A 27,385-nucleotide genomic window follows, 5' to 3' on the forward strand; every position below is an offset into this window, starting at 1 on the left:
GACGATGCCGATTTTTTTTTCCTCATTTATTCAAATTCACTGCAGGAAGTAAACACTAAAAGATTAAAAAAACAAAACAAAAATTCACACTGCAGTATGTACAGTTTCATGACATCACATGAAGAAATTAAATTCTAATAAAAATGACAAATCATATTTCTGAGCAGATTGCATCAAAATTGGTTGTGTAAACCCCAGAATTCATACCATGAACGGTAATGCGCCTATATTCCAGGATACTGGAATACTCCTGGTATATTATTATGTTTCCAATGGAATTAAAAAATTCATGAAAGTAGCTGTGTGAACTCTTTATGACGAAAAGTGGTTGACTTGACTTAAAAAGTTTTAAGACCCTTGGATTCAAAGCACGTTCTTTCACAAAGCTGAAACCACAGAAGCCGTGTCCAGAAATGGAATACTGTCATGTTGGGATGAACATCTGATCTGACTTGTTAAGACATTTTTGCCAAATGCACAGATGCACAGGGTCCCCCATGCACTTTTCATGCAGCAGGTAATCACAACTTAAATAAAAGGTTTATTCTATACATTTGTCCAGACTTGCAACTGTATACATACATGCACAATTTTTAAACCTGTCCAATTATATTTACACTTATACATGGAATATACAGAAACCAAAGAGATTAAAAGGCTTTTCTGTTGCATTAGAACAATACAAAATATGTATTTTCTCATTAAGGAAATCACTATTTACATCACCTTTAAAAACCGATTTTAACATCTTCATGTAACAAGTCAATATATATATATACATATTATATATATATATATAAAATATATACTCTCACCAGTTTACTCTTCCGTAAGATGCAGCAGAGAATAAACAGGTAATGCTATCTTACTGATGTCAATGAGAACTGTAGTACCCTTTCACAAATGACTTTATTGGGAAGAAATTGTCTAGATATCTAAAAATAGTCCTTGAAAATGTGTGTATGTGCATCCTTGTATCTACACAGCCATAAACAAAGTGAACTTATGGATGTACGCCCTTTCTCACTGCTCTTCTTTAAAATCATACTGAACTCAAATTGGGGACACTCTCTAGTAAATCAGAACTGCTTTCTCTGTGGTCACGTTTATTTATGTATCATGTATCTTCATTTCTTTAACTGTTGACAACAATAACAACAAAAACAACCAATCAACGAAACAAACAAAAAAGCAATGCTGGCCTGTGATGTTCTTTTTCCTGACCTAAATTTCACTCCCTTGTTAAAAAAAAACATTTTCCCTTAACCAAACGGGAATACCAAAATTTTTCCTAGCATACTTCTGAGGTTCCAGACCTTTCACAGTGGCAGAAAAAAAATGACTTGTTTAAGAACTAATTTATATCATGTAGACAGTAAGATTGTCACAGAGTAAATATGGGATGGAGCTGAATCTACTCACTGGCCAGTGGAATTTCCACTTCAGAACAAGCATTTGCCTTCTTCTCTTTGTGACGCAGCATTCTAGTCACTCCTGTTATCTTACAACATACCCAGTAACTATTTACAAATCATTTTGAGAAAAAAAAATAATCATTTAGGGTTTTAGATCACATTAGGAAATAACACCCATTTTAAATATAAAAGTCTTAGAAACAATTTCAAGTAGAACAACTTCAAATAGATTTCCTTCTAATTAATAGTTGATTATATAACAATTTTTTGACAGGTCAGTTGCTAACCTGGTTCACAATTAAAACCAAAAATATCTGGTGAATGAATTGTGGATTGTAAAAACTGAACTGAAAACTATGGGCTTGTTTCAAGATAGAAACACCATGTGGCTCAATAATATATTAAGTTCTTCCAAGAACACATCAATGTGTACTTTAAGCACTACTTTAAAATAATAGATCTGATGGAGTGACTGTGTACAATTCTGTCATGTATATGTGCCCTTTGTACTTTTTCGTTTAGTCTGAGTTGAGTGCCTTTCTTGGGTTTGAAATAAATGTTTTCATCTTTGTCAGCACTGTTCTTAGGACGATGGTTTTAATAGAAGTTAAGGATGTATTATTCAGGAGGAGTTTCTGAACCATCCTGGAATCACCTGAGTTTGGTAAGTGGCCCTGTTGTTCCATCCCTAAGGCTAATTAAGTAGATGTTACTCATTAGAACACATAATAATCACAGATTTTCCTGAGATGTTGAGCCAGATATGAAAGTTGTCCCCTCCACCCAATTTTTTGGTCATAAAAAGTATTCTGAACTCGATTTCCAAAGACATAACAGTAATACATGAAGTACAATACTGCAAATTTTGAGTTGATGTGTGACTGTACTGGGGAAAATACAGGCATCAAATAGTCTGTTTGCAGTCCTGTGTTCTGAGAGTCATAAGCAATGGTTCCCAGAAGAAACACCTGGGGAGTGTGCTGAGAGGCAGATGGAAGATGCCCAGGTCCACTTAGCAGAGATTCTTGTTCTGGAGAGCTGAGAGGCTGCCTAGGAACCTGCATTTTAAAATGAGTGCTCCAGATGACTCTAGCGCAGGTGGTCTGAGTCCAGCTTTAAGAAACCCTGGTCATAAAACTCACAGGTACCACAGAAATGGTAAGAAGTAGCTTTTACAAGAGATGGTGTAAACTGTCCAAAGAAAAGCCATTTTGCTTCTGTTAAAAACAACTTCTTAAATATTCAACTATTCAGGAAACCACCTGAAGATAAATATTAACTTTCCTAATTCTGTAAAAGGAGGAATATCAATTTAGTAAAGTAGTTAAAATACAAAAATGGAAATCCGCCTTTTTTTTTTTTAAAGGATCTATCAAATTTCCATCAACTGTAATCAATTTTTACTAAGTAGTACAAGGTTTAAAGAAATACAGTATATTGAAAACGATTGGGGTGGGACAGACACTTTGGGGAACCATAAAATCCTTTCCAAGAGTTAAAAATAATTTTTTTTTCTTTTTAGCAAAAGTGAAAAATGTAAGCATATTTTTTTCTAATTTGTTTTTGAACTGAATGAGAAGTGAATCAGCACTAGGGTTTTTTTAATTCAATAATTATCCTTTAAAGAGTTATCATTTAACAATTTGGGACTTAAAAAATGTATTATGCAGGCTGACTTCTGAAAAACAAAATAAAGTACCCTAATAAAGGCAGCAAAATGCATTAATCCATGGTGGAGGGAGATTTACCTTTTAATTATTCCTATTATTTGTGATTATAAAAGAATATCATTCATAGCTACTCACAGTTGTTGTCTGATGCATACAGAAGTGTTAAACCACCAATTGCTAGTTCAGTAGCTTCCTCATGACATCTAACATAAAGCAAAAAGGAGTATGCAGATTTAAACATCACCAGTAACCAATACTTTTCAAAATAAAAAAAGCTTCAATTATACCATGCTTTTTTCTCAAATCATGCGCTTATTTATACAGATCTCAAGTTCATACTAGTTAGTTTTAGAAAGATCCAAAGATGGATGGCAGGTACATTTTATTCTGATTCCTTTTTTATTGTTAGCATGTTTCCCAGAAGTCCATAAACTTCTCCATTTGCGCTGTGTGGGCAAGAGGCATTATTTCCCATATGGCTATTATAAGGGCTTCTTAAATTAAAGAAAGAAGCTTTAGTTTCTGCAGCAGGAAATAACTCTTCTTTGACTGTAACCTGTGAGATACTTTCAGCAGATGAAGGCTCCCTCCAAATGTCCTTGTCCTGTGTTTCTCGACTGGTAACAGAACTGCCCCCTTTCTGGAGCATGTAATACAGTATCGGGTTAGTTTTGGTCAGTCTAGGGGAGTCTTTGTCGTACTCATTCTTGTCCGCATCTGCGATGACCCACTTAATGGGTCCCTTCTCACTGGGCACGGAACACCCATTCACAAGCCCAGACTCAGGTCGAGACCCCGTGCAGCCCACGGGCTCGGGGAAAGGAGGGCTGGCAGGCGTTTTTGCCGCTCCCGGGTACGGGAATGTCCTGCTGTCCATGCCGCTGCTGGGCTGGGCAGCACTGCACATCAGTCCAGTGAGAGAGGAAATGCTGAATTCAGGCCTGCTGTTGGTCACGTTATTTTTGTGTCCTTTCTTTTTACTGTCGACGACAGAGTCACTCCTGTGCTGGGACAGATCTCTCACACAGTTCTCTGAGAGAAGCAGCTGTTTCAGAACATTGAAGCTTTTGCTCTCTCTGGCCCAATTCCGAGGCTCGCTTTCACTGGCTGAGCCGTGACTGGCAGGATATTTAAATTCAAGATCACTTCGGCTCAACTTCAGCTCTTGCTGGTTAAGCAAGGACCCGTACAGTGCCTCCGGGGCACTGTGACTGTTTGCAGCATCGACTGTGTTATTTTTCACCTTTTTAAATGGATTTTCTAAGGGCTCACTATAAAGCTTCCTTTTCTTAGGGGCCATGCAAAGATTCTTTGACTCTAGAAGCGTCAGTTCACTATTTCTCTGACTGGTGTCCAGGTCATCGGCCAGGTAACTCTCTTGATTTTGTCTCAGCAGTCGACTGAGCAGACCGTTCCTTGAGAAAGAAAAATCCTGAGGTGAGACGGGCTCCGATTTAAAGTCCTCGGATGCCGGTAAGGCAGCAGCGCTTCTCTGCCCCGGAGGAGCCATCCCCAAGAACGGGGCGTCCTTAGTAGCATCGTGGCTCAAGTGTGCATTGGTGTTGTGAGTCTGTAAGTCGTCACAAGGCTCAGACTTTATTTTCACCATCAAGATTTGTTCACTTAAAGCTCTATCCGTGTGTTCCTGAGTGCTTTCATCTCTTAAGGGAACCCTTTCTTTTTTTTCACTCTTCCCTTTGTTGGGGTTTCCCAGGAGCAACTGGAGGACAGTGCGCCTTTCAAGGAGATTTTCTATTTCTGAACCAGAGAGTCCTGGCTCAGGACCTGTTGCCGGACTGCCGAACGCTTTACTTTCTTCAGCTGTATTTGTTTTACTGGAGAGCAGAGGGCTGTTTAATCTGTCAATCACACCTGTAGGCCTGTCTGTGTTTACACCGAGCAGCTGCTTGCTGGGTCTCTGCTCTTCCCCCGACATGGAAGACTGCATTCCACACTGCGCTAAATTCTGTAACAGCTTACTGGCACTGAAAGTTGCAGGGTTTTGTGCACCTTCATTTTGGACTGGTTTCTCTCCTTGCGATTCTTTGCTCTTTGTCAGGTCCATCAAGTGGTCAGATGCAGTATTCGTTGGCCTTTCGGACTGGGGGCCACAGGCATATGGTGGGGAATTCCACCTGATGACCAGCGAGTGTTGGGAAAGATTGATGGGAGACTCTGCTTTGGCGGATGCAAGCAGCGGTGGAGTGCTCACTGGGGTAGTCCTACTGGTACCGGGGCTTTCTATCACAGACGTCCTCGTGTACTTCTGCGTCCTGCACTTCGTCACCTCGGCGTGCACTTCCTGAGGACTGCTGTTTCTTTCTACGTTTTCTTCATTCTTATGGCCAAGTAGCAACTGAAGGAGGGTTACTTTCTGGTGTGAATTTAGCTTAGAATTCTTTGAGGTATCTTGATCTTCTTTGAGATCTACTTCGGGGACTTTCGGATCCCAAGTGTTTAGCAAGGACTGGGTTAAGTTATCCAGAGAAACAGGCTGGTCGGGTGCGGGCTTTTCGATTCGGTGTTTGCAAGACAGGTCTATGGGAACACAGTTGGAATAAGAGCTTTCGTCACCACTGCTATCATCTGTAAAACTAGGATTGTTATCCGAGTACTCGTCAATAGTTGTAGGTGTACTGCTGTCCTCGAAAACGCTTCCTCTCTCGCTGTGACTGTGTCCGTTCATTGGCTTAGGGATGGTCTGGCTTTTGAGAAGGTGTAGAAGCAGACTGTTATTAGCAGCTTGTTTTATGTTGTTTCTTTCCAGTGAGTTCTTATAGCCTGCATTTTTGGGGGAGGAAGGAACGATACCCATCGGACTTGGAAACGCGGTACCTTTGCTAGCCATTAGTTTGTTTGATGATGTTCTAGCCTGACCGTTAAGATGGCCTGACACTCCTTTTGAGAGCTGGAAACTGCCGACATCCTTCTGGCCATTTTCTTGCAACCTGGCCATAGCAGCCAGTCTTTCACTCGCTGCTTGATTTGCATTTTGTGTTTTTAAAGCATGTTCTCGAGAATACTGCTGTAAATGAGCCTCGCTGGAAAGGAGTAAAGCGAGCTGGCTACAAGCGACACTAGGCTTGGGCGAAGTGGCGGGACTAGCCCTTTTCTCCACCATGCTCGCAACAGCCTGCAATCTGGCCGCACACGACAAAGGTTCACTCATGACCTTCGTTCCACTCTGCCCAACGTGATGAGGCGACTCTGCGAACCTGTCTCTGATGAGGTTTTTAGTTACATCAGGGAGACTGGTATCAGGCTTTTGATCTTTAGCTTTACTTTTCTTCAACAAAGTTTTTAAATGACTTGATGCAACACCGTAGCACCTTAAATCTTTCTCCATTTTTAAAGGATCATGACTGAGGGCATATCCTTGCTCCTTGAGGCTCTGCCTAATTTGTTGTGACAGAGCAACAGTCTGCAGCCTGGAGCTGAACGACTGAAGCAAAGAGGCCAGTAATGTGCTATCCTGTTTGCCTTTAGGCACATTGTCAACCATGCCGGCCAGCAAAGCCTCCTTCTTCACGTTTAAATTTACGATGGAATCAGACAGCCTCTTCCGCTTCGCTGCATTCCAGTCCTCAGAAGACTGCAGTAGTCTGGCTTTTTTGAGATGCAGCATGCCAGATCCCTGATACGCATGTGAATTGAGAACTGGACCATTACCTGGACAGGTGGGAAACGCACTACTAGAAATGTTAAAGTTCTGATCTTCTTCATTACGCCCAGCAGACTTTTTGTCGACGGCAGTACCTGATCCCTCTGCTGCCTGATGCATTAGTAATCCTTCTAGGTAAGTTAAAACAATAGAATCCTGGTGCACATCAGAGCCAAGCTCTTCTCCATGAGTCATGTTCAATAGAAGTGTTCACAAGGGCTTGGTTTCTATTCACTTTAAAGATGGTTTTCTGTGGGTGAATGAGATGTAACTTTAATAAGTGAGTGTCAGTTTATCACCTTCCATAGTAATTAGACAGAGATGCACTGTTACATTCCGACCCGGATTACTGCTGGCAATGACGAGATAAAAGGCAGGCGGACTCCAATGCAGTCCAGCCGCAGAGCTGATCAACTCCCAGGCAAGCAGCAGCAGCAGAATTCCTTAACACACAGGCGGCAGCAGCAGCAGACAGTCCTTAGTGGGTGCACTGCTTCTCCTTCTTCATCTTTTGTTCTCCGATAAATGTAAATATCAGTGTTCTAAAAAAAAATAAAAAATAAAAAACAGTTAAGAGGGTAAAGAGTTAGAATTATGCTATGATATTTTTAAGCAAAAGAATAGAGCACTTTCAAGTTTATATGTGTATATACACACACACACATATATATATATATATATATACACTAAAATATACATATACATGTATTATAGTCATTTCTTTAGTCTCTATTTCATTGCCATTCCTATTAAATTGGAAATCTCTACTGGAAATCCTCTGGATCAATTCATATTGTTAAAATGATCCAATCAATTAGAAATGAGAAAATACTTTAACGCTATATAACTGTCTTCCAAAGCCCTCCAAATTTTTGAATTTTCATAAGCACCTTTCTGCACATCGAGAGAAAGGCTCAGTCTTTTCTATAGCACTGCAGCTCTGTAAGGGGCTAGAACTAGCGACCTTACATTACTGGGAGCTTAGGAAGGAACAAAAGAAGCGTAGAGAAAGGAAAAGAGACCCACATGACACAAACTCATCTAGTAAGTTTTATGTGGGCTTGAGGCGTACAGAACAGATTCTCTTCTGATACACATCATCCTCCAGACATCAGACGTTCCATAAGTAATTTGTAGAATTTCTGTTTTCAAAGAATTGGAAGCCCTAACAAGCATAAGATTATTTTGTAGGCCTACACAAGTGTGATAGCCCTAGTCATATTCATAAACATTTAAATATATCACAGGCTTACTCTCTCTCAGTTTTCACCGTGACTTACTGACAACAGTGATTCTTTGGATGATCATTCAGGTCTATCAAAGGTTTAATGTGTCTGTTTTAAAATCCTTACACATGTGCTCTACGTAGAAATTTTAATATGAGCTCCATTCCTAGCAGCTGCAGAATATAGGTGACAGGTGAACCTATAACCCTAAGTTTCTAGAATGTTCCTAATATAAAATACTCATCTCCCTACTCATGCTATTTCTTTTTGTGTGAATTTGTTGTTAATAAGGTTAGATGAATTAAAATATTATCTGTGATTTGAAAACGCCTTTAAAAGATTCACAAATCAAAGTCATTATTGAAAAGAAAATGTGTCAAGATACTTGCACTAATTTTTGGTTTAGAGAATGTGGCTACTCTAACACATACACGTGTAACTATGTGTATACGCTAAGCAGTCACGCTGTCCTGTACAAAAGCGGGCAAGAAACATTTAGAATAGCTACGAAGGACAGAGGAATAACTGCCTACAGAAAATTCTAAGTTAAAGTAGTTATTTTTTGTTAATTTATTTGAAAAGAAAAGTCTATAAATGGCACCAATTACGTGAAGCAAGTAAGAGGAACAGAGCTTTTCATAGAAACCTGTTTGTTAAAAAGATCAATCTGTAAAGCACAGATTATGGTTACTGAGAAGCTGCTTCAGGCGCACTCGGGGACAACACCCACCGCCATTCCCTACTAGCAGAAAATGAAACGCCTCAGAAAGCAGGAATTCTGAGACCTCCTGAGGCTGGAATTCACTCAGACCCTACTATTAAAAGCTCCTCAGGGACCTGAGTGAGCCAAATTTCTTCACGTAATGTCCTTTTCTCTCTCGTAAACAACTGAAGAGAGAGACATCATTAACAACAACCCTTCCTACCTTTCCCCAGCCTGTCTTTTCCCTTCTATAGCACAGAATTTAACTGAGAAATTTTGGGGGGGAAGAAAAGGGAGGCTCTAATACTTGGATACGGTACAGCTCATTGGGACCTACAGATATTAGGGTATAGTGTAAAATATTATCACTACTTAATAAAGACTTTATAAGGTTAAAATCACTTGACTTAAAGCTAGCATTAACCTGCCTCATTTTCTTTTAGTGGAAAGACACCCACATTATTTCTGAATCACCAACATATACTCAGCTTGCTGGATTTTATACACAGATCACTTCAGAACGTTCCCGGGTATTGGACACTACTTGAGTACAGTTAAAAATACCAAAATGTCAACACATATTTAAGAATTAGGCTTCTTTAGAGATTTGCAAGTAATATATTTAAATTATAAAATACTGTGATTCCTTGGCTTCTCCGTGGATCTACTGGTTTATTTCTAACTTCAATAATAATTTTTTTAGAGCTTATATACATGTCTATTTAAAGACATTCAATGTTCTCTTCATAAACACAATAAAGAAGAGATTTCACTTGTATGGCAAACACTTGTTAAGTGATTTCTGTGGAAAGGTAACAGAATTATCCAAAACATTTGGTTTACGGAGGGTAAGAAGAAGAGGGTAAAAGTTCTGAGGGGTCAAACAAATAAAAAAGAAAAAAATACAAATGAAGGCATCACAAATTTTGCAACTCATAAGGTTTAGAAGGAAAAATTTAGTTTAGAAACTAAAATACATTATACTAATATCCTGTATTTAAACATTAGGTTGGTAGAGAGACAAAGTGAAGAAATATTTCTTTTAATAAGCACTAAGAATACACACACACACACACACATACACACACACATACACACACACACATGAATGGAAAAAAAAAATAAAACCTACCCAGTGATAAAATAAAAGCTGACTGGACAATGTTTATTTCAACTTAGTTGTCACTTTTATAGGGTGGTTCTATAAAATTTTTAGAAAAAGATTTTCTGATTTTAACAAAACATATAGTGTAATATTTATTATGGCAAAGAGTGACTTAAATTTGATTTTGGAATTATTGTTCTAAATCAAAATCAGCTCTTTACAATTTTAATGAATTCATTTAACCTTCAGTATACTGAGATAAATAATCATTACCATTTATCTTCTGGGTCTAACAAACATTTTATTACCATTTAAGTCAACTGATGAATAATTTACAGAAGAGTGAAAGGATAATGCAAAACTCATCAGAATTTTTAATAAAAATTTATACATAGCAAACCTAATTCTTTTTTTTTGTTTGTTTTCATATTCTTTTTTTTATTATAGGTTACCACAAGATATCGAATATAGTTCCCTGTGCTACGCAGTATAAACTTGTTTATCTATTTTATATATAGTAGTTAGTATCTGCAAATCTTGACCTCCCAATTTATCCGTTCCCACCCCCTTTACCCCTGGGTAATCGTAAGTTTGTTCTCTGTCTGTGAGTTTTTTTCTGTTTTGTAAATAAGTTCATCTGTGTCTTTTTTTAAGATTCCACATATAAATGATATCATATGATATTTTTCTTTCTCTTTCTGGCTTACTTCACTTAGTGTGATGATCTCCAGGTCCATCCAGATGGCATTATTTTATTATTTTTTGCTTTTTTCTTTTTAACATTTTTTATTGACTTATAATCATTTTACAATGTTGTGTCAAATTCCAGTGTAGGGCACAATTTTTCAGTTATACATGAACATATATATATTCATTGTCACATTTTTTTCTCTGTGAGCTACCATAAGATCTTGTATATATTTCCCTGTGCTTTACAGTATAATCTTGTTTACCTATTCTACAATTTTGAAATCCCAGGCTATCTCTTCCCACCCCCTGTCCCCTTGGCAACCACAAGTTTGTATTCTATGTCTGTGAGTCTATTCCTGTATTGTATTTATGCTTTGAGCAAATCCAATTCTTAATTCCATATTTTGCTGCTTTTGAAGGACAACATATCCAAAATGGAGGCACTTTGGAACTGAGAGCTCATCTACTGTCATGCACAAACCTGGAAACGCATTGTTAATACACATTCCAGACTTCAAGTGCATGTCTGTGAGTTTCTAGTTTAATCATCACTTCTGAGTCTTCTTTTTGTACTTGTATAATTCAAAACATGTTACTTTGAGAAATTCTGACAGCTCAAAATTATGTTGAAGCACGAAAGACAGAAATCTTCCTTGTCCCATAATTGAAAAATATTTTTTATTTTTAAATTTATTAAGAACAACTGTAACTGGTGTTACAGCAATAAATCTAGTGGGTTATTTCATTTCCATGTCATTTATTTTCCTCCAATCTCTCTTATAACACACCAGCTTCAGTATTTGTCCATTTATGAACTGTTTATAAAAAAAATTGGGTGTGCTAACATCATAAAAGAAGGAATACTGCCATATATTCTTTGAGCAAGACAGGACAGGCGAGGTTTCTTGTCACAAAATACTGAGCGATGGAGTCCTTCCTATTACGCAACTGGAGGAAAATACTGTATTTCCTTTTTGCCTTTAGAACTACATTGTTATGGTAACTCTGTGAGGTGATGGCTATGTCAACTAACCTTACTTTGGTAATAATTTTGCAATATATGTGCACATCAAATCATCACATTATACACCTTAAACTTACACAATGTTAAATGTCAACTATATCTCAATCAAGCTGGAGGAAAAAAGAACTATATTCTGTTCACTCATTGATTCTTAAGTTTGAGAAAAGTCATTTAGGATATTGTCATCTGAAGAAACAGTCAGAGATATTGCTTATACAATCAACGTCACCATCATCAATCACGTCGACAATGCTACTATCAGCCTCTTTGCACTCACTGTCTGATTCATCTAATTGAAGCATCTTCCTATGCCAACTTTTTCCTCTTTGATATTACGGATGGGAAACAAAAAATACCATCCCATAATGCATGTTTGATTTTACAAAAAGTTCCAATGGACACAAATGGTAATAGCAAGATACAATGTTTTTTTCTACTAAAAACACATTCACTGAAACTTTAAAAAAGAATAAAAGTCATACAATATAATCCTTCCTAACACTTGGAAATATAAACCACAAATAACAAACAAGCAAAAACAACTTCATAAACAAAAACTGGGTCCAAAAACCCTGATAGTATACCAAGGGCTAATACACTTCAAGACAACTTAATAAAATTTATGTATAACCATTTTACAGTATTAAAATTATAAAGGAATTTTCCTTTTATTGATTTAAAATTGTTTGTAAGCATAAAATATCTTTTAAATCTGATAAAGCTGAGATTTTACTGGTCCACTAGCATGGAGTGAAAAAAATTATTGTTGCAGCAGGACAGAATTATTTAAAAAAATAATAAAATCAAACTAAACCATAAAAAAAAATCCATGGAATCCTGACCATAGGGATAGATAGATTTTGGCAAAGATCCAAGTTTCAACACATAGACTAATTAAGTAAAATCTTTTGTAAAATGCTTGAATTTAGAGTGTATTTTTTTAAAACTGCATTTTAAAGGACCCCAAAATATGAAATTATGTTGAAGTCTTAACTTTTTTTTAGCGCTTTAATCAATAAAGACAGTTGTAAATAATTCACATACTAACAGTTCCCAAGTAGGTGTAATATTGACCTTCTGAAGTAAAATACTTCCATTGCATTGTGTTTTACATTTTCTATTTGGAAATGGTTTATTAAACAAAGACAAAGCTTGCTGAATTTTTAAACACTTTTTAAAATGGCAAAATCCAAGTAAAAAGACTTTACTTGGATAAATGAAGGATGTGTCTAATAGGATTCTTATATGTGGAACTACTTTTGGTTGAGGATAGATAAATAATGAATGAGAAAGGTCTTTTCTAGCTGTTTTTAAGGAAAGGATTCAGTATCTCACTTGCGATCAAATTGTCCATTAAAAACACATTTCAGTGATTAAACATCTATAAAGTCACTTTATATGCTATTTAAATTATGTCTAATGAACACCTCATGACTTCCAATTGTTTCCATGAAATCTCCTCCAATTTCTTTTGCATTATCAAGTAACACCTGTTTGAGTATTGAATTTAAAGGTATTTCTGCAATGTGACTTTAATGAGAATTTGGATTCTTGGCTGCGGTTCCTTAAAATGCAGAAGTAATTGAAAGGCTACTCCTACTGGAAAATATTACCTGAATTTCACTGTAGATTATTTTTGGAGATGCTTTTTATGTAAAGGATAAGAAAAACATTAAGATGCTTCCCTAAGCATTAGAAGAAAAATAACTATGTACTAAGAAGACTCCAAAGTCCTAATTATTGAACCTTTTACTTAAGCAATACAAATTCAGGTAAATAATTCAGAGAACTCTTAGTGTTTTCTAAGGTGAGACTCTGAAAGTTTTAAGAGTTGAACAGGGAATAAAAACCCAAGAAAATTTATCAAGAAGATGTAACCCCAAACATCTTATGCAGATGGATGAGATCAGCTTTTGAAACCAAGGGCCAATGGAAAGTTAGAATATATAAAACACAACACTTAAGTACATAAAACAAGAAATGGAAAGTAAAATTTCAGATAACAGTCCTAGGACTTCATTGAAAAGCGAAGACTGCAGTGAATCCTCTATTTCAAATGAAAAGTTTGTTTTTGAAAAAAAAAAAAACAGTAAGAAAAAGAATTAAATATTCAACTGTTGCCATTTCATAGCTGGGAATAATATGGACATAGTAAGGGAAGAGGCCTGAGATTTCATTTATTAGAATGTATTTCTAATTTCTTGAAAAAAAAATCAAAATCAGTATATGTCCTTTGATATAATTTAAATTCTAAGGTAATAGTTTTCTTTGTAGTATTATCTACCAAAATATGGATGTGTGGTTGTTTAATCTGATGGGTGCCAAGAAAATAAACTTACCTAAATACATTTTGCTCAACTGAGGGCCTCTGCATTTAAAATTAGACAAGAGCTTCTCGCCCTCTCCCAGGGCTTCTCATTTCAGGTGTAAATACACTCTGGAGATTAGTGACAGAAGCCACTGACACCGGAGTGAGTAAAACAGCCACCCAGACTTCTCTCCACTGCAACCTGAGGGCCTTACATATTTTTGCCCAAGGCCAAATTTGCTCCTCCCTTCCAGGTCCATCAGCTTTAACTTGCTGTCAGCTACTTTGACGGGAGTAAAATAGTGCCACTATTAAGAGAGACTCACTAGGAGACATGAATGCTTGACTCACTCAGGTGTTCAACAGGACATATGTATGGGAGGACTTCTTCAAATACAAATTTTTATTTTTTTGATTCTAAGTAATTGATCAAATTGTAGTTGATAAAAATGACAAGCACTTTAACCAGAACGATGATATGCTGTCATAAAGTTGTGGAAGCAGAACTGACCAATATATTTCAGTCTATTTAGTGAACTGGGGGGAAGGAAACAATTTTGAAATAGCCAGACACCCTACCCACTCAGTCTCCAAAAGTTACTAATATTCACTACTTTCTTTACTGGGGTCACAGAATTTCAAACAGATGTTTATTTAAAAGCTAAACATGAGCTTATATTCTAACTGGAGCTTTTGCTTATCTCTTAATAGCTATACCTATATACTAAATAAAACGCAACAGTAAAGATTTAAGATCTTTGACGACACAGATAAATGCATGAGAGAGGTAACATCATCGTCCTGATGACAGAAACAAGTATCCCCTATAAACGATACAGCAACTTAAAGAAGAGCTTCTTCGTTACGAATTGTCCTCAGAAGGCTATGTTGATGAATCAGTCAATAAATCCACTATCCATTTTATTCTGCTTTTATAGTTTATATAAAAATTAAATTTACAATAAAAATTAAGATTATCAAGTTGGAGATTTTAAGTTAAAAAGATGCACAGAATCAAAGGAACTAGAGAAAGAGCTTAACTGCCAATTTCTATTCCAAAATGGAACACCTTAATGGATACTGTGTTGCATTATCCTGAAAACACAGAAACTAGAATATTTTTAAGTAAAATTAATTCTAACCATAGTTTTAAAAATTCAGGAAGAAAAAATATTATATGATAAAGAGTACATGTGATATTTATTTAGCAATAATATCAATGTCCACTACCTTCAGTTAAACAATAGTTCTCTGAAGAGACACAAAATAATGAATAACAAATTTTTTAGTGGCACATAAGTGTGGAAAAAAAGAGTTTAAATATAACACAGAGAGTATAGTTTCTCCTAAGCTTTTGCAATAGCTCTTCAAAGTAACTGGTGCTTTCTATCAGTTTTGAAAAGCATGATATTTTTCCAATCTCTATAAAAAAATGAAATATAATGGAAAATGGTGCTTTCTTCTCCTGGAATTCTTTGAGTGTTTATAGTATATGAAATACACTATATATATATATATATATATATATATATATATAGGAACATCCTTTGAGATAGGAGCATAAATCCTATTAAACTCAACTATAGTCTCCCCATCCTTAAAATAGATTTGACATACAGATATAAGCACAAGGTCAAGGTCACAGATCAGTAAGAAAGATTACCAACAGAACTGATGTAACAGCTGGCATTTGATCAAAGCTCCTGGGGTTTTTAGTACACTTACCAGACACTGCATTTACTTACTGGGTACACTCTGCTTTAAAAATGTCCCCAATCTTTGAAGACAAGATCTTTATGCACTGTTTGCTTTAAAGCATCTTCTGCTAAAGACATTGCACTAGATCACAGAATAAGAAAGGAAACTAGTGTGTGTATGTTTCAGAATCATGAGTTTTTATGTGTGTGTATGTATATGTATGCCTGTGTATTTATTTATTTATTTGTTATCACTGATCCTTGCCATGTCACCATTTTGAAATTAATTTAACTTTCAGGTTCCTGAATCGACCATGCTCCCCAATACCTCCAAGCCTTTGTACCGGCTAAAATGGAAACGGCCTATTTCTCAATATCTTGGGTCACTTCTTCTCAAAGACACAGATTTAATTGCTAAAAATTGGCTCAACCAGAGAAGTTTTACACTGTATCCATAGTCTTCCATGATCATTTCCAAGTTATACACATAGAAAGAAACTCTGGTTATCAACAACAGCAACAAAAGTGATTCTTAATGGAGTATATTACTGAATAGTGTGATTATCTAACAAAACCATGTCTTTCGTTTCAGCTGTTCAAACAAAATACTGAATTTATCTTAAATTACATCAATGAAACCAAAAGTTATATGATAAATGTGCTTAGTGAAGGATTCTGATCAAGAAATTCTTTTTAAGAATGCATAATGCTGTTGGGGTAAATTAATAATATAAAAGCTTTCCCTGTTAAATCAAGTATCACCTGCTGTAGCTTTATATAATTTGCAAATTATCATACATGTACATGTAAATGTTCTCAATGATCAGTTTTTCATTTTACAAAATTATTTCTGATGAATTAAACAGGTCTGAATGAAAATACCAGAACTGTACTATTCTAGAAGGACTGCTAGTTTCTCAATAACAAAGGAAAAAGGATAACAAATTATCAAATTAAGTACCACTGAACATGGAACTTACTTTCCCAGGCAGAAGCAGAATATCAAAATTACCACTTATGGATACCAATTTGTACATCAAACTCTGACCATAAAGTCTATTGACATATTTTCTATTTTAAAACAAGCATAATTCCTTGTAAAATACACTATATTAAAGTCTATTTAGAGAAATCACTTATCAATTAATAAGTATGTTCTTCTTTACGTGGGGCCAGGGTCAAAGTGCTCTCTTGCTGTGTGAACTCTGACTTGATTTTCCAGAAACGGTAAAAACATTGTGGTATCACACTTGCCCATAATGGCCAAAGGACACAAAGCTTTCACGACAGAGGGTTTTGGTCAGTCCGTGACAGAGAAATATCACAACAGATGCAATCCATGGACAGACAGACAGACATAGTGATAATATCTGTAAAGGGAAGAACTCAATTAACCTAACAGGGTCCCACTCCAGGAGGGGATTAATGAGCAAACAACAAGAATATGCACGATGTACCTGGAGAATTTCTGTCTTTAAAAATTAAGAGGAAACACTGAAATGCATTCTTCAGCTATGAAGATGAAAATGCGGGCATACCATCAGTAGGCTATTTACTTTAAAGGGTTTCATTTTGACTGTAAAACTGACACCCATTTCTTTCCATAATGTCTCTTTTGCTCATCTGTACACATAAGCAAGTATCTGAAGCAATAATCTCAGGAACTATAGCCAGTAACTGCCAATCTGAGACCCAGCTTTGCTGCTGTTCTGGTCTCAGGCATGTTCAGTCCACGAGCAGGGACAGCCTGCATGGCCCTAGCCATGGCACCTGGCACTCAGATTCAGACTGGGGTGGGTGTAATAAGGAGGCTTTAGAAGAGGCTCCTCTGAGCTGGAGAAGCAGCAGGAAGAACAGTCTAGGTAACATAGGTCAGTGCCTTTCTGACTCCACTTCCTGGACCAAGGATATTTCAGAACAACTTTTATGTTCGCACTTACGATCATGAGAAACAACTACTAGTATCTACTATTAGCATTATTTAATAAAACAAACATTTTAACACCAAAAAATCAAATACGTCAGCTTTGTGAGGACCTCCATTACATACATCATTTTTCTTATTTTCTTTCTTTTTTATCTCCTGAAATAGAATGATGAAATGTGGACTGGCACACATACACTACACTGATTACTTCTCTGTTTTGTAGTATTTTCCAACTCCCATATAAATTACTGAAGTTCTTATATCAGTATTTCCTCCATTTATATTTTGCTTTACTATTTTGGTACTTATCATGCTTTCAATTACAGCATTTATATAAAGTGAACAATTTCTTTTGTATTTAAGCATATACATAAACATCCTGTCATTACACATGAGGATATGACTAAAACATAACTGTGGGAAAAATAATGTGATGCAGAATAAAAAGTACAGAACCTTCTTCTGCTCAGTGCCCTCCCCTCTCACCCACACTATCCCTACCACCATCACTTTATAAAATATATCAGAATGAAAAATGCATCATATATTCAATGATGCTCCATTTGCCTACAATCAAGCTAAAGGAATAAAGTGTCTTTTTTATTCTGTAAGTCTCAGCTGAGGACTCACCCCCTCCCTCCTTGAGCAGCCTTCCCTGCACTGTGTAGGCTGAGGACAGCTTTTCATCTCTGGGACTCCACAGCACTCAGTAGATCTTTCACCCATCTCATTACAAAGTTGTATTTTGCTTTGTGGATGCTTGACCGTCAACTACAGTGTAAACAAGGATGATGCCTCTGTCATCCTTACGTCCCAGCACCCGGCAGAGAGAACCTTCCCGGTAGAACATGCACCAAGCCAGACTCCTAGGCTGTGCAACGAGGGGTGGGCTGTCATAATTCTATGGCACCTTAAGATTTAAAATAATATGATCATACCATTTATAATGTTTGGTTTCAAATTTAAGACATCCTTTCCCCCTGATTATAAACTAACAAGAAATCTACAAAATTAAAGAGTAATAAAGTATTTCATCCTACACAGGAAGTTCTGCGGATTTGGAAAACACGTGTGATTAGTATTCTGCTAGGGAAGCACAAGATTTAAATACTTGTAAGAGGACCTTTATTTTAACATCTGTTTTTAAAAGAGTTCATATTAATTTAGTTTCCTGTAATCAGTGTCTTCCCAGCTAAGATCTAATATGCCCACAGATTATATCAAGAATGAGCAAGTGTTTCAAAATAGTGGTAGCATAAAGCTTTTCACCATTTTCCCCTCTCAAACTACTCACTCTATAAGTTGAGTAAAATCTATTAAACATTAAAGTATTTCATTGTTAAATTTTCTTATGATGGAGATGCATTAAAGAGATGAAACATCACAATGAAAGATTTAATCCTTAGAATCAGACAAACCAAACTCATCCTAAAAAAGTTATAATAAAATGGAGAAAGAAAGCTTTTATGAATTAACTTTTTACTGCATATTAACCACAACTGAGAAATCATGTCTCTACATCCGTTTGAAAAATGAATCACTGAAGTAGATAATAATCATATACTAAGTAACCTGAACCCTTTAAATTGTGTGAAAAAGATTCAATCAGAGCTATCCTTAGGGTGATCTCTTTCATTTGAACCTGTATTTGTTGAAGAGCTTCAGGTATCAGCTTTTACTGTTTTGGGCTAAATAAAAACAATATCCCGCTATAAAGTGATTCAATCAGAATATGTAAAAATGATCAAATTACTTTTAAAAGATTTTAAGCATGAAAATCTAAAAACCAATGCAACAGAAACAAACACTATCCAAGCAGGTCTTGAATACGGATGCAAGAGGAGTCAACATGTCATTGTCTCGGCTTTTCCACTTCTTCCCTGTCTGCATGCTGCTCATGGCAACACAAAGACAAGGGAATTCATTCCTTTGACCTGTACTGAACGAGTAAGCTTCAGGTCCCCTCTTAGTTCAGGACAGTGCATCAAACCTGTATCATGTTTCTTAGATCTGAGGAGGCTAAGAAGTCATGTGAGTCCAGAAAACATCAAACTTTGATGGATAAAATTTTGAAAACGCATTTTTCTAAAATGTACAGTAAGATGCTCTTTAATATGTATTAAAAACAAAACAAAACAAAACATATCATACTGTACTCCAAAAAGCTTTTTAGGCATTTGTTTTAAAGTTATTACACTATCAAATCAAATTTCCTTGTCTTTCATAAAATGTTGTGGTTTTTTTTTTGGGCAGACACTTTATTCACTTGGACTAATGACTTCTTTTTAAAGCTAAACTGACAAATATCTTGGCCCCCATAATACTGGGAATGCAAATTTATAGAACTTGTATAAAAATGGCAGAGCAGGTCATTTTTACGAAGAGAAACCTATTTTCCTATATGATTCTACCACTAGCTATCATTTTCCTAACAGCAAATAGATTCCACAAACATAACAGGACCACAGAATTTAAAGGACAGAGAGTTGTAAGGTCATCTGCTTAATTAATTATCCCTACTGAATGCTTCAACCCCTTTAATAACCTATTTGCTAACACTGGCTGGCTAATTTTATTTATGAAAACTCTGAGTGACCATGGATTGTATTCCAAGTGGTATCTTGGAATCAGCTGGCTCTGGGTTCAATTTCTGGCTCTTTCGCTTACCAATTGCCTGGCCTTGGGTAAGTTAACTACTCCTGAAGCTTTATTATTATAAATGTGCAAAACCCGATACCTATTTCACAGAGCCTCCATAAAGAGAAAATTCAACCATGCTCATCACAATGTCTGGGCACCAAGCAGGTTGCTGAACAAGGATTACCCATTATTCGGAGAACTCATCTCATATCTGCACAACTGCAACAGTATGAAATTCTTCCCTGAACCAGGCTATAATCTGTCTTCTCTTACTCTGATCATTAGTCTTTTGGGGCCACAGAAAACAAGGCTAATCCTTCACTTATCCTTCAAACACCAGAAAATAGCCGCCATATTCCACAGACGAAATCTATCACCTTGTTCTGGTCTAGATAAGATAGTTAAATTCCATTGCTGACAGGAATCTAGCAAAGGGCAAACAAAGGAAGACAAATGTGCCTGGGCGCCAGTCTGTGGTGGATGCCGCCAAGATGCAATTCTTCACAAATTCTTGACTGGTCAAAGTCGTGTATAAAAGCTCCTGGGAGCTCTCCACCGCGGACTGTTGGCGCCTACTAAGTTTACTACAAAAGCTCTGCTCTTCCCCAAGTGCTTTAAGCCACACCTCCTCCTCAAATGAAACACCAAGGTATGTTTTCTTTGATTCTCCTCCTGGGGTTGGTTATTATTATATTATCTTCATTTGCATTTTAACAAACAAGGGTACTAAAGTTCAAAACTTCTGAGTGATTGGTTAATTGGTCAGTAAGTGGCTTATCCAAAACCAAATTAAGGGTCTTCAAAGTGCCAAACTTTCCTATTAGTTTAAATTGCCACAGACTCAGACAAAGGTAAATTTGAAAACATTTGGTAAAGCGAACTTTTGTAACACCTGGAGAACTTTGGATTACTTTTCCTACTGCAAAATCTTGTCTGTTGTCTCTTGTTTTTATTAGGAAGGTTACAAAGCACAGTGGTTAAGAGAACAGTCTTTGGATTCCTGGATCTGTAATTCATCAGTGGGTGACTCTGGCCAAGTTACCTATCCATTCTGGGGCTAAGTTTCTCTAGCTTAAAACAGGAATCATAATAGTATCTACTTCATCAAGCTGTTGTATTCAGTGAAATATACCTGGCATTTTCTAAGCATTAGATTAGCATTAACTGTTCTATTATTTGTGGACAGAGCATCAGACCAGAGGGCTTTCTCATAAAATTTTTCTTCACTTTCCAGTCATCCCACATAAAACTCCTTAAGAGTTGGGACTGTCCATGACATATGAATCTCCATGCCCAACAGGTTAGAGGCACTTGAAATTGTCTGTTAAATGCTAGAGTATATTCTGTTTATAACCTGAAAAACCAAAACAAAACAACCCCCCCCAAAAACCCCCAAAACAAAAAACTGTGAATCTGTAATTTAATAACTTAGGTAATTAATTTTTAATTCTGTAAGACATGTTTACTTAAACCAAAGAGTAATTTCATGTAATACATACCTATCATTTTTTTCCTTCCCTAGTCTTTTTTCATAAAGAACCTGTTTCCTGACCACTAGCCTCAGAGGAATGGACCACACTAGCAACATGTCTAAACTGGACCAATTCATTTACTCTCTTGGGATATGTAATTCAAAGAGACTGAAAACTTTCAGTTTTGGGGTTGCTTTAATGATGCCACATTTTACAGATTAGCACACAAAGGAGTCAGTATGCTGAGAGAAAAGAATGAAGTAGGCGCAGGGAGAGATGCAGAGATGAGGAAGGCAAAAAGGTAAAGAGAGTTGATAAATGGTTTCCAGTGTCAAGGAAGTGCAATACCTTCCTATAGAGGGATTCCCAAAGAGCCTGTGCGTGCCTCTAAGTCTCCCTGTATCTGAGCTTTGCTGAGTGGCCTTTGGTCCTGTGCAATTGCAGCATCCTTCAGGTACTGCAGTAACACGATGTAAGACAATAAACCCATGGTTTAAAGACCTCTGGAAATATCTACACTCTCCTTCCTCACTATTCCTACAGTACCTCCACCTCATGTGCGGTCTACGACCAACACATATCTCCGCTTTTCAAATGGGGAAAGATAATGACACAGAGAGGTAAATAAGATGTCCAAGGTCATACTTAGAGTTTGTAGGGGCAGCACTGATACCAGAATTTCAGATATCTTATTCCCAGGAGCCTGAAATAACCAATAAACCAGCTGCTTCCCTTGATGGAACTAAAGTATGCCAATTATCCAAACTGTGTAGGAAACATTGACCAAAACAGGGGTTAATTGGACATTGGTTGTTTTAATTCCATAATCAGCTCTTTCCCTGCGCTACCCTGGGAGTGAGTAACATATCTTTTGCAGGAATGGGAAGGAGGCCAGCACAGGCCATCTGGCTGAATATGTCCTTTCGTCAAGTTATCCCTGCAGTTGTGTGAAACTTAACTGATGTTTAAGAACTTTACAGTTTAATTTGTTTTATCATATTCCCTCTACTCTATTAAATTTAAAAGTAGATAAATCTTTATTTTCATATTAGCTAAGTAGCCTGAAGTTATTGAATTTACATGAATATATATATATTCTATATGTGTATGTGGGCAGAAGAGAGTGAAATTTTCTGATGTTAAAAACCATTTCTTATATCAAAAAAGAGAGCAATTCATTTAGACCATGCTACTAGAAAAGAAATGAAGACTCATGTTTCTTCCCACATGGAAAGTAAAACAAAATATTGGTCTTCCTCTCAGTTGAGTTAAAAAAGGATCCATGAAAGAACACAAGTGGCCTATTTCCTTGTCCAGTTTCCTGACTTCTTCCACTTTGTAATTTTGCTAAGACGACAACATATCTGGACTACTCAAGAGCACTTCCTAACACCTCAGAGTCAAATTCACAACCATCACGTGGGTTCAGCTCACGACACTAGAGCCCAGCCAAGGGCAACAGCCAAGTGATGTCTCAGTCGTTAAGCAGGTATTTTTTCCCCTTCAGTCCCTTCTTTCCTCCTGCTTCCTCCACCCTTCCTAACCTCTCAAATGTTTACTTTCCCTAATTCTTTTCTCCATCCTTTAATTCTCAAGACTTAAATGAATTCTACCTGACTTATGATGCTGCTGGCATTCAGAACTACAAAGACTCCCGTTACTGACGTGAAGACCATGTTCCCTATGCTGGGAAATGTGTATAGGGTGGGTTATTAATAATACTTAGTAATACAAATATTAATGCCCAGTAGCCGGTCAGACTAGGGCTTTCCAAGTCCTAGAAGATGAGCTGAGTAAGGTTCAAGGCCTCAAGAATGGATGGATGAAAGAAACGCAAGCTTAGAGGGACTGCCTACTAATATAGAACCTAGGTTCTGTGCCTATTTATTAGAAGAGAGTAAGGGTCCATGCCAGGGAGCTACAGCCAAGGTGATAAACTCTTAAGGGAGCTGCTGGTATTCAAGCTATATGAATGAACAGACTGGAAAATGAATTTCTCAAGTGGAACCTAGCACAAAGGCAAGTGTTATGTTGAAGGTTATGTTGAAGTTGGTGAGGAATTAAAGACCAGATGGTCCTTGCTCAGAGGGCCAAATAGGAAAATATCCCATAATGGGCATCTTGATTCAGCTACCTCTACTATCTCTAGCAAAACATGCCCCTAAATGGGCAAGGCTTCTAACAGCACGCAGTATTGCCCTCTTACAGTGCCTGCAGTCAAAGTTCATTAGTCAAGCTGGGTGGGAAGCAGGGTTACCCAGGGTCAGCTAAGACCAGGCTCTACCTAAGGGTTCCAGGTGCTTCTTTTGTTTCATTTGCTGCTGTAAACTACTGGGTTTCCACCTGTCTCCGGTTCTTAAATAAACTTTGGCAGCTCCTGGTCCTAGATAACAGCCTTGGCACCAAATGTTTCAACAACAACTGCCCAAAGGAAGGAATCAGAAATAACAATTATTCCATGGTGGAATAAATAAGAAAAAGAGGCAGAAGGTTGCACTGCTCCAGTGCTCCAACTGCTCCTCAGTCACTTCCTTTCTGCATAGCATGTAACATGCTTCTTCCTTTCAACCGGACCTGGGTGAGGTCATCTGCCCCTACGGACCAACTCCTGGAACTCTGAGGCTACGAGAGATACTGAAGAGAGAAAAAATGACCATATGTTACCATCTTTTTGTGCCTCATTTTACTCATTCAAGATCAGTAGGCTCAATGAGACCCTCTAAGATTCTACTGCATCTCCCCGGCTCTAGCTCTTTTGGTTCCTTATTTTAAAGTCCTTCTTGAGAATGTTCTTATTTCTGCTAAACACAGTTGCTCTGCCCTTCTTTCTCTTCTCCATCATTTAGGACTGATGCTCCTTCAGGGGTAAGTACGTACTCTCACTTGAGAGAATACAATGCCTTCTTTCATCTTCTCTCCTGCCCACAAAAAGGAGACTTTTTATAAGTATCACTCCAAATTTTTGGCAGTTCAGCTTTAGAGATAATTTCATGGATATCCAAAGGAACTAAAAATACCTGCATAAGTGATACCGAATTTTCAAAAGATAAACAGAATAAAGAATACTCTTTTACAAGAAAGAAAAATTCAGAGGAAACATGATATTCATTGTTCCATTTACTTCCCTCCACAGCATCCTTAGAGCCCAGGCATATGACAAAGATTTGCCAAAATACACTGGAAAGATGACTAAAAATATTGTCCATTTACATCTGCAATGGTAGGAAATCACATTCAGGATTGAAAGGCAGCTTTGCCTTTAAGACTTCCTCCCCTTTTCTGACCAATGTTTTCTAAAGTAATTAAGCCTATTTTGAAATAAATTACAGAGGCAAGTATACCAATTAAACAATTTAACCTAGAAATTCAGCTTGAGTGAGTTTTGTGGTTTATGATATATTCATAGAAATGGCTTGTAAGTTTCTGTATTTTATTTACAGAAGAGAATATCATTCAAAGTTTCTAAGTCAAAAATTTAGTAGTTTCCCCAAAAAGTCTAACTATAAATATAAGTTTGCTACAAAATTATTACTAACGTTGATTTATCAAGTAAAGTGTCTCCTCCATTCACCTCCCCACAAAAGTACATCCACTCAGGAGTGGCGCAAAGGAGAGAAAAAAAAAATTCTTCAATCTACTAAATACATCCACAGTATAATTTTTTAAAGTCCCCAAATTTGGCAATATTTTTGTTCTAAATATATTTTTCAGTAGCATAAACATTGTGAAGTGGAAATGGTTGGAATGCACGTCCACAATGAAAGGGCTGGGTGGAGTTCTGTATAATCAGCAAAATGGAAGAACAAAATCCTGCCTACTAGAACAAAACTAATGTAAGAATGTGCCCTGACTCTCTCCTTTTAACTACATAATTAAGAAAAATGGTCATCAGATAGATGATACCAGTCAAATCTCATTAGTAAAATTATGTCTGAGAAGGGATAAAAATGGTTAAACCTTCTTAAACTCTCTGTTCCATAATCAGTTTTTAGTTATTTACAAAGAATGCCAACAGGAAAAGCACTCATACAACTGCAGAGGGTAGTCTTTGTATTTTGCAGTGTTAAGTATTTAGACCTGGTGTTATCAGGGATGGGCCTGAGGACAAAAGATGACTGGAAGTAACCAACTAAAATCGAGAACAAAACCAAACAAACAAAAATCAGGACTGAGAAACTTGCCTTCATAAACTATTTTACAGTACTGTATTAGCTGTTCACAGGACTAGATACCACTCCAATCCACGAGCTGCCATTCTCAACAATTTAAGATGAAGAAAATCTGAGAGTCAGTTTTTTCACTTGTGTCAGATCTTCTTTTACATCTTCCAACAATCTATATAGTAAAAAATTCCTTCCAGTTTTCATTTCTAGAAGATACCAAGAGCTTTAAAAATAAAAACACTGAGGTCCATCCACTTGCTCTGTAACTTTGGGTAAATCCGCCTGAGCTTCAGTTTAATGTGTGTGAATCCAACTTACCTAATACGATAGTTGTGAAGACTGAATAACATATACAAAACACCCAATACAGCAAGTCCTCAAGAAATGCTAGTTTACTTCTTCCCTCTTTATGCTGCATATCTCTAGTAGATACCAATTATAATTTATATAATTGTTTTAATTTTATGCTAATTAGGCAAAATCTACCCTTTCCAAAATCAAACAGCATAATGGAAACCAAAGTTAAGTAGTACTACATACACTGCAAATGTTTTGAATACTCAGGTATTTTAAACCACTTTTTATAAAATACTACTACAAACTGAGAATCTGGCATTTCTAACTCCTAAACAGCAGAATCTGCAATCTAAATTAGAACTATATATCTATATCTATATCTATATATATATACTATTATGATTTGATACTTTAAGTTATATGACACTGCTTAATCGCAACATGTCTGTTGATTCCACTATCCCATTAAAAGAAAACTGCTAGATTTTTATGTGGCACAGCAAGGTCCCTTGAGTGCCACCTGCTCTTGTTTTTCTTATTTTCATTAACTAGAGGAAGTAAAACTATTAGCTTATTGAAAAGTATTAATCTTGTCAGTGATAAGGCATGAATCAATTTCAATTCTGCTAAAGAAATGTGATTTTTTAAAAATCCTAAAAATTTTTGCTTGACTTTCAAATGATCTTTGCTTTTTACAGTGAAAAATATTGTTGACAGTGTCCTGTCCTAACAGGGATAATGTGAAGATAAAGTGGACTTCGAAGATACCTAAAAAGTGGGTAACACACTAAAGCTAAGAGTTCAGGTTTTGAATCTTAGTTCAGATATTAACTTTTTTGAGATTCTGGGGATACTGTTACCTAATTAACAGGGCTGTAAAAATGATTTAATGAAATAAGACATGCAAAGCACATAGCATTGTGTATGTTTTCCCCTAAGTACTCCTAAGTGGAAACAGATTCTAAAGTAAATTCCCGTCTAAAGCAAAAACCATTCAGAAAAAAAAACAAACTAAACTATACTGACATGTCTTGCATTTCTTCAGCAATATGAAAAATAATCTAAAACTCATACCATCGGAGTAGTATAAGTAACAGTAAAAAGTCAAAGATTAAGAACTATTCCAATTTTATACAAATTAAACAGTGGTACAGCTTCTGAGCTAAATAAAACATGGCAGATCTAATTCTCATTCACGTACACAAATACGCACACACTGCATAAAAGGATCATTTAGATAAGAGGAAATCACAACATATACCTGAAAGATCTAAGGTTCAGCCTAGAGCCTGTCACTTACTACCCTATAACCTTGGCAACTTGCTTAATTACTCTCTAAGTCTCTCAAGTTTCTTCACTTACAAGAGAGGGAGAACCAGCTGGACCA

At 36.6% G+C, this 27,385-nt stretch overlaps 1 protein-coding gene across 1 annotated transcript; it reads right to left on the reverse strand.

The window, feature by feature from the left end:
• On the reverse strand, positions 1-27,385 carry NRIP1 (nuclear receptor interacting protein 1). The gene is made up of 2 exons (XM_072967766.1): positions 27,361-27,385; positions 1-7,288 (listed from the first exon to the last, which is right to left on the reverse strand). Exon 2 carries the CDS (start codon positions 6,939-6,941, stop codon positions 3,468-3,470), a length of 3,474 nt encoding a protein of 1,157 aa, XP_072823867.1. The 5' UTR covers positions 6,942-7,288; positions 27,361-27,385; the 3' UTR covers positions 1-3,467.

This window comes from Vicugna pacos, chromosome 1, assembly GCF_048564905.1.
Source record: "Vicugna pacos chromosome 1, VicPac4, whole genome shotgun sequence".
NCBI lineage: Eukaryota > Metazoa > Chordata > Mammalia > Artiodactyla > Camelidae > Vicugna > Vicugna pacos.